Source organism: Cetorhinus maximus, chromosome 8 (genome assembly GCF_964194155.1).
Source record: "Cetorhinus maximus chromosome 8, sCetMax3.hap1.1, whole genome shotgun sequence".
Taxonomy (NCBI): Eukaryota; Metazoa; Chordata; class Chondrichthyes; order Lamniformes; family Cetorhinidae; genus Cetorhinus; species Cetorhinus maximus.
Window position 1 is genome coordinate 58,772,279 of NC_135886.1, and position 14,097 is coordinate 58,786,375.

Below are 14,097 nucleotides of genomic sequence, written 5' to 3' on the forward strand. Positions count from 1 at the left end.
TGCGTGGGAAACATCTAGGCGAGAGTTGTTCTTTAGTTATAGAGTTGGATACACACGTGTAGTCTTGTAAATAAAGTTAACTTTCTCCACTAAGAAAAAGTTGCTTGGGAAATCAACTCTGCTGCTTTTGTACTCAATGCCTCTGTAACAATGTTATACTGAATCATTATAAAGCTCTGTTTCGGCCACAACTAGAGTATTGTGCCCAGTTCTGGTCATGACATTTTAAGAAGGCTGTGGGGTTCTTGAGAGGGTGCAGAGGGGATTTACAAGATTGGTTCTAGAGATGGCAGATTTTAGCCACAAGGTTAGGCTGGAGGAGCTGGGGTTGTTCTCCTTGGATCAAAGGAGATTGAGGGGAGATTTGATAGAGGTGTACAAGATTATGATAGGTTTAGATCAGGTTGACAAAGTAAAGCTGTTTCCATTGGCTGATGGCACAAGATGAGGGGAGACAGATTTGGATTTTTTGGAAAGTGAAACAAGGGTGAATGTGAGGAAGAGCTTCATTATGCAGAGAGTGGTAATGACCTGGAACTCACCGCCAACGAGGATAGTGGGACACGGATGCAGGGATAAAGTGTGTGAGTTGGAAACGGTTCCAGGGAGAAAGTGGGTGAGTTGGACATGGTACCATGGATAATGTGGGTCATTGGGACACGGATCCAGGGATAAAGTTGGGGAGTGGGTCACAGTTCCAGGGATACGCGGGAGAGTGGGACAGTGTTAATTGAATGAAGTGGGGAAGTGGGACACGGTTACAGGGATAAAGTGTGAGAATGGGACAAGGTTCCAGGGATCAAGCGGGGAGGGTGGGACACGGTTCAAGGCATTAAGCTGGGGAGCGGGATAAGGATTCAGGGATAAATTCAGGAAGTGGGACACGGTTCCAGGGATAAGCGGGAGAGTGCTACACGTTTACAAGGATAAAGAGGAGGAGTGGGACGCGTTTACATGGATATAGTGGGAGAGTGGGACACGGTTCCAGGGATAAGCGGGGCAGTTGGACACGGTTACAGGGATAAATTCAGGAATTGGGACACGCTTACAGGGATAAAGAGGAGGAGTGGGACACGTTTACATAGATATAGTTGGAGAATGGGACACGGTTCCAAAGATAACAGGGGGAGTTGGTCACGGTTACAGGGATAAATTCAGGAATTGGGACACAGTTCCAGGGATAAAGAGGAGGAGTGGGACACGTTTACATAGATATAGTTGGAGAATGGGACACGGTTCCAAAGATAACAGGGGGAGTTGGTCACGGTTACAGGGATAAATTCAGGAATTGGGACACGGTTACATGGATACGCGGAAGAGTGTGACACGGTTACAGGGATAAAGTGTGGAGTGGGACACGTTTCCAGGGATAAAGTGGGAGAGTGGAAGACGTTTACATGGATAAAGCGGGGGAGTGGGACATAGGTACAGGGGTAAATTCAGGAAGTGTGACACGGTTCCATGGATACGCGGGAGAGTGGGTCACGGTTACAGTGATAAGGTGGGAGATTGGACATGGTTCCATGGATAATGTGGGGGATTGGGACACGGTTCCAGGGATGAAGTTGGGGAGTGGGACACAGTTCCAGGGATACACGGGAGAGTGGGACAGTGTTACTTGAATAAAGTGGGGAAGTGGGACACGGTTACAGGAATAAAGTGTGGGAGTGGGACACGGTTCCAGGGATAAAGTGTGGGAGTGGGACACGGTTCCAGGAATAAAGTGTGGGAGTGGGACACGGTTCCAGGCATTAAGCGGAGGAGTGGGACATGGTTACAGGAATAAAGTGTGGGATTGGGACACGGTTCCATGGATAAAGTGGGGGAGTGGGACACGATTCCAGGGATAAACGGGAGAGTGCTACACGTTTACCGGGATAAAGAGGAGGAGTGGGGTACGTTTACAGGGATATGGTGGGAGAGTGGGACACGGTTACAGGAACAAATTCAGGAATTGGGACACGGTTGCGTTGATACGCGGATCAGTGGGATACGGTTACAGGGATAAAGTGGGTGAGTGGGACACGGTTACTGGGATAAAGTGGCTGAGTGGGACACGGTAACTGGGATAAAGTGGTGGAGTGGGATTCGGTTCCAGGGATAAATTCGGGAAGTGGGACACAGGTACAAGGATAAAGTGGGAAAGTGTGACAGGGTTAGAGGGATAAAGTGGGGGAGCGGGACATGTTTCCAGGGATAAAACAGGTGAGTGGGAGACGTTTACATGGATAAAGCGGGGGAGTGGGACATGGTTACAGGGGTAAATTCAGGAAGTGGCACACGGTGGATACGCGGGAGAGTGGGTCACGGTTACAGGGATAAAGCGGGAGAGTGGGACACGGATCCAGAGATTAGTGGAAGAATGGGACATGGTTACAGGAATGAATTGGGGGAGTGGGACATGGTTACAGGAATAAAGTGTGGGAGTGGGACCCGGTTACAGGGATAAAGTGGGGGACTGGGTCCCCGTTACAGGAATAAATTGGGGGAGTGGGAAATGGTTACAGGGATAACTTCAGGAAGTGGGACACAGTTCCATCGATGCATGTGAGAATGGGACACGTTTATAGCGACCAAGTGCGGGATTGGGATACGGTTACAGGGATAAAGTGGGGGAGTGGGATACGGTTAAATGGATGAGCGGGGGTTTGGGACACGTTTCCAGTGATAAGCCTGCGAGTGGGAAACTGTAACAGGGATAAAGTGGGGGAGTGGGACCCGGCTACAGGGATAAAGAAAGGGGATGGGACACGGTTCCAGGGATAAAGCGGGGGAGTGGGATACGGTTACAGGGATAAAGCGGGGGAGTGGGATACGGTTTCAGGGATAAAATCAGGAAGTTGGACACGGTTCCATGGATAAAGTGGGGGAATGTGACATGGTTCCATGGATAAGCGGGAGAGTGGTACACGTTTACAGGTATAAAGAGGAGGATGGGACACGGTTGCAGTGATAAGCGGGGCAGTGGGACACGGTTACAGGGATAAATTCAGGAATTGGGACACAGTTCCATGAATACGCGGGAGAGCGGATCCCATTTACAGGGATAAAATGGGGGAGTGGGACAAGGTTCAAGTGATAAAGTGTCTGAATGGGACACAGTTCCAGTGATAAAGCGGGTCAGTAGGACACGGGTACATGGATAAAGCGGGAGAGTGGGAGACCTTTACATGGATAAAGCGGGGGAGTGGGACACGGTTACAGTGATAAATTCAGGAAGTGGGACACGGTTCCTTGGATACGCGGGAGAGTGGGACACGGTAACAGGGATAAAGTGTGGGAGTGGGAAACGGTTACAGGAATAAAGAGAGTGATTGAGATACGATTGCAGGGATAAAGTGGGAGTGTGGGACACGGTTCCAGGGATAAAGCTGGGGAGTGGGACATGGTTCCAGGGATAAAGTGGGTGGGTGGGACAAGGTTCCAGGGATAAAGTGTGGAGTGGGACACGGTTCCAGGGATAAAGCGGGAGAGTGGGAGACGTTTACATGAATAAAGCGGGGGAGTGGGACATAGTTACAGGGGTAAATTCAGTAAGTGTGACACGGTTCCATGGATAAAGTGGGGGAGTGGGACACGATTCCAGGGATAAACTGGAGAGTGGTACACGTTTATAGGGATGAAGAAGAGGAGTGGGACACGTTTACAGGGATATAGTGGGAGAGTGGGACACGGTTACAGGAATAAATTCGGGGAGTGGGATACGGGTACAAAGATAAAGTGATGGAGTGGGACACGGTTCCAGTGATAAAGTGGGAAAGTGTGAAAGGGTTAGAGGGATAAAGTGGTGGAGTGGGACACGTTTACATGGATAAAGCGGGGGAGTGGGACATGGTTATATGTCTAAATTCAGGAAGTGGCACACTGTTCCATGGATACGCGGGAGAGTGGGTCACGGTTACAGGGATAAAGCGGGAGAGTGGACAAAGTTACAGGGATAAGGTCGGGGAGTGGGACACGGTTCCAGGGATAAAGCGGCCGAGTGGGACAAGGTTACAGGAATAAAGTGGGGGAGTGGGACTCGGTTCCAGAGATTAGCGGAAGAATGGGACATGATTACAGGAATGAATTGGGGGAGTGGGACCCGGTTGCAGGGATAAAGTGGGAGAGTGGGAAACGGTTACAGGGATAACTTCAGGAAGTGGGACACAGTTCCATGGATGCACGTGAGAATGGGACACGTTTACAGGGACCAAGTGCGGGATTTGGATACGGTTACAGGGATAAGCGGGAGTGGGACTCGGTTCCAGTTATAAATCGTTTGAGTAGGACACGGTTACAGAGATAAAGCGGGAGAGTGTGACACGGGTACATGGATAAAGCGGGAGAGTGGGAGACCTTTACATGGATAAAGCGGGGGAGTGGGACACGGCTACAGTGATAAATTCAGGAAGTGGGACACGGTTCCTTTGATACACGGGAGAGTGGAACACGGTAACAGGGATAAAGAGAGTGATTGAGATACAATTGCAGGGATAAAGTGGGAGTGTGGGACACGGTTCCAGGGATAAAGCCGGGGAGTGGGACATGGTTCCAGGGATAAAGTGGGTGGGTTGGACAAGGTTCCAGGGTTAAAGCGTGGAGTGGGTCACGGATCCAGGGATAAGCGGGAGAGTGGGACACGGATACAGGGATAAAGTGGGTGAGTTGGACATGGTTCCATGGATAATATGGGGGAGTGGGACACAGTTCCAGGGATACGCGGGAGAGTGGGACAGGGTTACTTGAATAAAGTCGGGGAGTGGTACACGGTTACAGGAATAAAATGTGGGAGTGGGACACATTTCCAGGGGCAAAGCGGGAGAGTGGAAGAGCTTTACATGGATAATGTGGGGGAGTGGGACACGGTTACAGGGATTAGCGGAAGAATGGGACATGATTACAGGAATGAATTGGGGGAGTGGGACACGGTTTCAGGGATAAAGTGAGGGATTTGGACACGGTTCTAGGAAAAAGTGGGGGACTGGGACACGATTACAGGAATAAAGTGGGGGACTGGGACCCGGTTGCAGGGATAAATTGGGAGAGTGGGAAACGGTTACAGGGATAACTTCAGGAAGTGGGACACAGTTCCATGGATGCACGTGAGAATGGGACACGTTTACAGGGACCAAGTGCGGGATTTGGATACGGTTACAGGGATAAGCGGGAGTGGGACTCGGTTCCAGTTATAAATCGTTTGAGTGGGACACGGTTACAGAGATAAAGCGGGAGAGTGCGACACGGGTACATGGATAAAGCGGGAGAGTGGGAGACGTTTACAAGGATAAAGCAGGGGAGTGGGACACGGCTACAGTGATAAATTCAGGAAGTGGGACACGGTTCCTTTGATACACGGGAGAGCGGAACACGGTAACAGGGATAAACAGAGTGATTGAGATACGATTGCAGGGATAAAGTGGGAGTGTGGGACACGGTTCCAGGGATAAAGCCGGGGAGTGGGACATGGTTCCAGGGATAAAGTGGGTGGGCTGGACAAGGTTCCAGGGTTAAAGCGTGGAGTGGGTCACGGATCCAGGTATAAGCGGGATAGTGGGACACGGATGCAGGGATAAAGTGTGTGAGTTGGAAACGGTTCCAGGGATAAAGTGGGTGAGTTGGACATGGTTCCATGGATAATGTGGAGGATTGGGACACGGTTCCAGGGATAAAGTTGGGGAGTGGGACACAGTTCCAGGGATACGCCGGAGAGTAGGACAGTGTTACTTGAATAAAGTGGGGAAGTGGGACACGGTTACAGGGATAAAGTGTGAGAGTGGGACATGGTTCCAGGGATAAAGTGGGTGGGTGGGACAAGGTTCCAGGGATAAAGCGTGGAATGGGACACGGATCCAGGGATAAGCGGGAGAGTGGGACACGGATACAGGGATAAAGTGGGTGAGTTGGACATGGTTCCATGGATAATATGGGGGAGTGGGACACAGTTCCAGGGATACGCGGGAGAGTGGGACAGGGTTACTTGAATAAAGTCGAGGAGTGGTACACGGTTACAGGAATAAAGTGTGGGAGTGGGACACGTTTCCAGGGGCAAAGCGGGAGAGTGGGAGAGGTTCACATGGATAATGTGGGGGAGTGGGACATGGTTTCAGGGATAAAGTTTGGGAGTGGGACACAGTTCCAGGGATACGCGGGAGAGTGGGACAGGGTTACTCGAATAAAGTGGGGGAGTGGGACACGGTTACAGGGATTAGCGGAAGAATGGGACATGATTACAGGAATGAATTGGGGGAGTGGGACACGGTTTCAGGGATAAAGTGAGGGATTTGGACACGGTTCTAGGAAAAAGTGGGGGACTGGGACACGATTACAGGAATAAAGTGGGGGAGTGGGACACGGTTACAGGGATAAATTCAGGAAGTGGGACACAGTTCCATGAATAAATGTGAGAATGGGATTACAGGAATCTAGTGCGGGATTGGGATACGGTTACAGGGATAATTGGGAGTGGGATACGGTTACAGGGTTAACGTGGGGGAGTGGGACAAGTTCACAGGGATATTGCGGGAGAGTGGGAGACGTTTACATGGATAAAGCGGGGGAGTGGGACACGGCTACAGGGGTAAATTCAGGAAGTGGGACACGGCTGCATGGATACGCGGTTCAGTGGGACACGGTTACAGTGATAAAGCGAGTTAACTGGAAACGGTTACAGAGTTAAAGTGGGATAGTTGGACACGGTTACAGGGATAAAATGGGGTGGTGGGACATGGGTACAGGGATAAAGTGGGAGAGTGGGAGACGTTTACATGGATAAAGCAGGGGAGTGGGACACGGTTACTGTGATACGCAGGGGAGTGGGACTCGGTAACAGGGATAAAGTGTGGGAGTGGGAAACGGTTACAGGGATAAAGAGAGTGAGTGGGATACGATTACAGGGATAAAGTGGGAGTGTTGGACATGGTTCCAGGGATAAAGCCAGGGAGTGGGACATGGTTCCTGGGATAAAGTGGGTGGGTGGGACAAGGTTCCAGGGATAAAGCGTGGAGTGGGACACGGTTCCAGGGATAAGCGGGAGAGTGGTTCACGATTCCAGGGATAAGCAGGATAGTGGGACACGGATACAGGGATAAAGTGGGTGAGTTGGACATGGTTCCATGGATAATGTGGGGGAGTGGGACATGGTTACAGGGATAAAGTGTGGGAGTGGTACACGTTTCCAGGGGCAAAGCGGGAGAGTGGGAGAGGTTTACATGGATAAAGTGAGGGAGTGGGACATGGTTACAGGGGTAAATTCAGGAAGTGTGACACAGTTCCATGGATAAGCGGGAGAGTGGGTCACGGTTACAGTGATAAAGCGGGAGAGTGGACAAAGTTTCAGGGATAAGGTGGGGGAGTGGGCCACGGTTCGAGGGATAAAGCGGATGAGTGGGACACAATTACAGGATTAAAGTGGGGGAATGGGACACTTTTCCAGGGATTAGCGGAAGAATGGGACATGGTTACAGGAATCAATTGGGGGAGTGGGACACGGTTTCAGGGATAAAGTGGGGGATTTGGACACGGTTCTAGGAAAAAGTGGGTCTGTGGGACACGATTACAGGAATAAAGTGGGGGAGTGGGACCCGGTTAAAGGAATAAAGTGGGGGAGTAGGAAACGGTTACAGGGATAAATTCAGGAAGTGGGACACAGTTCCATGGATACATGTGAGAATGGGACACGTTTACAGGGATCTAGTGTGGGATTGGGATACGGTTACAGGGATAAGTGGGAGTGGGATACGGTTAAAGGGTTAATGTGGGAGAGTGGGACACTGTTACAGGGATAAAGCTGGAGAGTGTTCCACGGTTACAGGGATACAGTGTGGTTGTTGGACACTGTTCTAGGGATAAAGCGGGGAAGTTGGACCCGGTTCCAGGGATAAAGCAGGAGAGTTAGACATGGATACAGGGATAAAGAAGTGGAATGGGACACAGTTACAGGGACAAAGTGAGGGAGTGGGTCTCGGTTTCAGGCATAAAGCGGGGAGTGGGATACGGTTTCAGGGATAAATTCAGGAAGTGGGACATGGTTCCATGGATAAAGTGGGAGAGTGGGACATGGTTCCAGGGATAAGCGGGGGAATGGGATACCGTTCCAGGGATAAAGTCGATGATGGGACACGGTTCCAGGGATAAAGCGGGAGAGTGGGACATGGTTACAGGGATAAAGCGGGTGAGTGGGACATGGTTACTGGGATAAGCGGGGGAATGGGATACCGTTCCAGGGATAAAGTCGATGATGGGACACGGTTCTAGGGATAAAGCGGGAGAGTGGGACATGGTTACAGGGATAAAGCGGGTGAGTGGGACATGGTTACTGGGATAAAGTGGGGGAGTGGGACATGGTTATAAGGATAAAGCGGGGGAGTGGGACACGGTTATAAGGATAAAGCGGGGGAGTGGGACATGGTTATAAGGATAAAGCATGAGAGTGGGACATGGTTACAGGGGTAAATTCAGTAAGTGGGACACGGTTCCATGGATAGGCGGGAGAGTGGGACACGGTTACAGGAATGAATTGGGGGAATGGGACACGGTTCCAGGGATAAATTGGGGCAGTGGGAGACGTTTACATGGATAAAGCAGGGGAGTGGGACACAGTTACAGGGGTAAATTCAGGAAGTGGGACACGGTTCCATGGATAGGCGGGAGACTGGGACACGGTTACAGTGATAAATTGGGGGAGTGGGACACGGTTCCATGGATAAAGTGGGGGCAGGGACCTGGTTACAGGAATAAGGTGGGTGTGTGGGAAGCAGTTACAGGGATAAATTCACGAAGTGGGACACAGTTCCATGGATACATGTGAGAATGGGACACGTTTATAGGAATCAAGTGCGGGATTGGGATACGGTTACAGTGATAAACAGGAGTGGGACACGATTACAGGTATAAATCGGGAGAGTGGGACACGGTTACAGGGTTAATGTGGGGGAGTGGGACACGGTTACATGGATTAGCTGGAGAGTGGGACACGGTTACAGGGTTAATGTGGGAGAGTGGGACCTGGTTGCAGGGATAAAGCGGGAGAGTGGGACACGTTTACAGGTATAAATCGGGAGAGTGGGACACGGTTACAGGGATAAAGTGGGAGAGTGCGGCACGGGTACAGGGATAAAGCGGGGGAGTGGGACACGGTTACAGAGATAAAGCCGGGAGTGGGACCCGGTTGCAGGGATAAAGTCGGGGAATGGGACATGGTTTCACGGATAAAGTGGCGGAGTGGGACTGCGCACTACAAGGAGCTGGCAGAGACTTGTTGGGTTTCCTATGCTCTAATGCCTTTTGTTCGGTATTACAGAGTTTGAGTTAGCTATATTTGTATTTGTGTGTGTAGGAATGAAGTTTAACATTTATTTCTGTGCTGGCATGTTAATGAAATGGGAAATTTGACTTTTAGTTTTATTTTAAAAGATGCCTGCATTCGAATGAGATTTTATAATTCTTGAAGGTGATCTAAAACAAACAAGGCAGAAAAAAAACTATGCTGTTGCCTAGCAACAGGGGTCCAGAGAGAGATAGGCACCACACACATGCAAAGGAACCAAAAATAGTTTGAGTTCAGTTGGTGATTATGCTCTAAGGTGAAGGGAGCAGTTTAAGTCTCTCTATAGCTGGACATTCTAGCAGACTGCTGAGGGAAATAAGTTTAAGTATCTTAGATGAGTTGCTCTAGAATTAAAGTAACAGTAAATATCTAATGAGGTCTGGATCTCAAGGGAGTTACCAAGTTGTCAGCAGTCCATTCAGAGAGTGAACTGCAGGGAGTAGGAAAGGAAAAAGAGAAAGGCCCAAGAAGCCAAGTTTAATCAAAGTACAAGGACAGGAATTTGAAACATGAACCTGTTCAGTGGATGTGAAAGCAAAGGGCAGAAGGAAGGCTGCAAGCTATAAGGGAGAAAAGTGCAGATGCAGACTGAAAGCAAAATAGGCTTGCGAGAAGCCAGACGATCCAAGGAGACAGCCGACGGTCTATGACTCTTTACTATGGGCATGTGAAGCAATGGTCTTGGGATGGCTAAGTATATGAGAGAGAGTGCATGGAAGGCAAAGCTTGAATGCAGGTGGTGATCCAGGGGAGAGGAACATTGGAAGGAGAGCTTGAAACCCTGGTGGCGGAACTTTGTGGGAGGCATTCGAGAGAAAGCGTCAGTTTGGGGGAAGATTCCAAAGTGATTTCTTAAAAGAGTGGAGATTGGAAAACCTCGTGTGAAAGATGGAGTTCAGTGAGATGGTTGGCTCATGGTGTGATAAGTGTCTGGGGGTAGTTGATGAGGGATCCATAGCATCTGTTTGGGGTGGCATCTGTCACTTGGTTTCATAGTGTGGTGTGTCTGACCACAGAGTGCCTATTGGTTTACATAGACTGTGTAGTTACTGCAAAAATTAGAGTATAATATAACTTTTGTAACTTGGGTTATCCTTACAAATCTGCATATTAGCTGTAAAGGACAAATCTGTATATTAACTGTAAAGGTATAGTTGTGGGTAAAGGAGTATTGTAAGATAGTTCATCTTTCCTTGTTTAATAAATGATTTTTTTCCTTTGTTAAAAGTTCATTAGCTGACTCTTGTCAGTCTGTTCAGTTGCTACTCTCATGTTTCTAAACAAAAAAATAAAAGTTAGGATCTATCAAGCCTGGGATCTGACTTGTCCAGTCGTAACATCAGATGGGATCATAACACTGTATGATATTGTGTTTCACTCCTGTTACAGAGCAGCATCTGCCTCTGATGACACAAGCTCTGAACTGCAGAGGGTAGCAGCAATGGACCAAGGAGGATTGTTCTCACAGAATTCGTTCCGAGGTCAAGGAGCACTGTCCAGGTAAATGGAACAACTTTGTGCACAGGTCAGGTGGCTGCCAGTCTGCAGTGCAAAACTCCAGTCACTCTCACACTCACACCATCCAAACTGTCACTCTCACACTCACACCATCCAAACTGTCACTCTCACAGTTACACCATTCACAATTTCAGTCTCACATTCACTATTTTCACACTGTCATTCTTACTCTTAGACTGTCACTCTCATTCTCACACTGTCACTCTCACATTGTCGCTCTCACACTCTCACACTGTCACTCTCACACTCACACTGTCACTCTCACATTGTCACTCTCACACTCACACTGTCACTCTCACACTTTCACTCACACTCACCATTCACAATGTCAATCTCATATTAAACATTCCCCCACTGTCACTCTGACACCCACATCATTCACACTCTCACCATTCGCACTGTCAGTATCACACATGTACCATTCACACTGTCAGTCTCACATTCATTATTCCCCCACAGTCACCCTCACATTCATACCATTTACATTGTCAGTATCACACTCATGCTGTAACTCTCACACCATTCACACTGTCAGTATCTCACTCACACTGTCACTCTCACACTCACACCTCTCACACTGTCACTCTCACACCATTCACTGTCAGTGTCACACACACTGTCACTCCCACTCACACTGACACGCATTCAACATTCCTCCACTGTCGGACTAACTGTCACCATTCACACTCTCAGTCTCATAATAACTATTCCCCCACAATCACTCTCGCACTCACACTATTCACACTGTCAGTATCTTACCCACACTGTCCCTCTCACACATCACACCATTCACACTGTCAGTGGCAAATTCACACCATTCACACTGCCAGTGGCAAAATCACACCATTCACATTGTCAGAATCACACTCGCAACAATCACACTGTCAGTCTCACACCATTCACTATCAGTATCACACTCCCACCACTCACGCTGTCACTCTCATTCACACTGACAGCCACACATTCAACATTCCAACACTGTCAGTCTAACTGTCACCATTTACATTCTGTCTCATAATAACTATTCCCTCACAGTCACTCCCACACACACCATTCACACTCAGTATCACACTCATGCTGTAACTCTCACGCCATTCACATTGTCAGTATCTCACTCACAATGTCACCCACACTTACACCACTCATACTCTCATACTCACACCATTCACATTGTCACATATTAACGATTGCCCCACAGTCACTCTCGCACTCACACCATTCACACTTCCACTCTCACACTCACACCATTCACACCGTCACTCTCACACTTAAGCTATTCACACTGTCATTCTCACACTCATACCATTCACACTGTCACTCTCACAGTCACACCATTCACATTACCAGTCTCATATTAGCTATTCCCACACAGTCACTCTAAAATTCACACTATTCACAATCACTTGTACATTCAGCATTCTCCCATTGTCACTATCACACTAACACCATTTACACTGTCACACTCACACTATACACACTGTCACTCTCACACGTACACCTGTCACACTGTCGGTCTCACACTCACACTATCACTCTCACACCATGCTCACTGTCACTCTCGCACTCACCATTCACATGCAACTCACAACATTCATGCTATCACACACACCATTCACACTGCCATGCTCACGCTCACACCATTCACACTGTTACACTGTCACACTCACACCATTCACACTGTCATACTCACACCATTCAACCTGTCACACTGACACACTGGCACTCATGCCATTAATGCTGTCACACTGTAACAATCAAATCATTCACAATGTCACATTCACACCATTCAAACTGTCACACTGTCACTCACACACACACACCTGTCACACTGTCATTATCACACACACCATTTACACTGTCACACTCACACACCTGTCACACTGTCACTCTCACAATCACACCTGTCACGCTGTCACTGTCACACTCAGCATTCACACTGTCACCCTCATGCCATTCACACTGTCATGCTCACACTCACACCATTCACATTCATGCCATTCACACTCTCACACTGTCATTCTTACACCATGTACTCTGCCACTACCACACTCACAACCCATTCACACACAACTCACAACATTCACACGGACACACTCACACCATTCACACTGTCACTCTCACACTCCTACCACTCACACTGTCATTCTAACACTCACACCTGTCACACTGTCACTGTCACACTCACATCATTCACACTGTCACTTTCACACTCACACGCAACTCACAACATTCACACAGACACACTCACACCATTCACACTGCCATGCTCACACTCACACCGTTCACACTGTCACACTCACATTATTCACATTGTCATACTGTCACTCTCACATCATGCACGCTGTCACTCTCATAATCACAGCATTCACACTTTCACACTCAACATTCACACTGCCAATTTCACACCATTCACACTGACACACTGGCACTCACACCATTAATGCTGTCACATTGTCAGACTCACACCATTAGCACTGCCATACTCACACCATTTGCACGGTTGGTCTCACACCCACTCTCACATGGTTTACACTGTCACTCTCTTACATCATTTACGCTGTGATTCCCACACTCATACCATTCACACTGTCATGCTCTCACTCACACCTATCACACTGTCACTGTCACACTGTCACATTCACACTATTCACACTGTCACTCTCACACCATGTACACTATCACTCACACCATTCACACACAACTCACAATATTCACACAGACACACTCACACCATTCACATGCAACTCACAACATTCACACAGACACACTCATACCATTCACACTGTCACACTCACACCATTCACACTGTCACTCTCACACTCCTACCACTCACACTGTCACTCTCACACTCACACCTGTCAAACTGTCACTGTCACACTCACACCATTCACACTGTCACTCTCACACTCACACCTGTCACACTGTCACCATCACACCATTCACACTGTCGATCTCACATGTACACTGTGACTCTCACAACATGCTCACTGTCACGTTCGCACTCACACTCACACCCTTCACATGCAACTTACAACATTCACACAGACACACTCAGACCATTCACACTGCCATGCTCACACTCACACCATTCACACTGTCACACTCACACCATTTCACACTGTCACAATCACATTATTCACACTGCCATACTGTCACTCTCACACCATGTACACTGTCACTCTCATAATCACAGCATTCACACTGTCACACTCACCATTCATACTGCCAATTTCACACCATTCACACTGTCACACTGTCAGACTCACACCATT

The 14,097-nt window shown here is 48.6% G+C and overlaps 1 protein-coding gene across 1 annotated transcript in view; it reads left to right on the forward strand.

The window, feature by feature from the left end:
• Positions 1-9,176: 9,176 nt before the first annotated feature.
• Positions 9,177-14,097, forward strand: part of LOC144683186 (cyclic nucleotide-gated channel alpha-2-like) — a 104,770-nt gene continuing 99,849 nt past the window's right edge. The window contains exons 1-2 of the mRNA XM_078546148.1: positions 9,177-9,271; positions 10,697-10,807. Coding sequence (XP_078402274.1) covers positions 9,177-9,271; positions 10,697-10,807 — 206 coding nt within the window. The remainder of the gene's footprint in view (positions 9,272-10,696; positions 10,808-14,097) is intronic.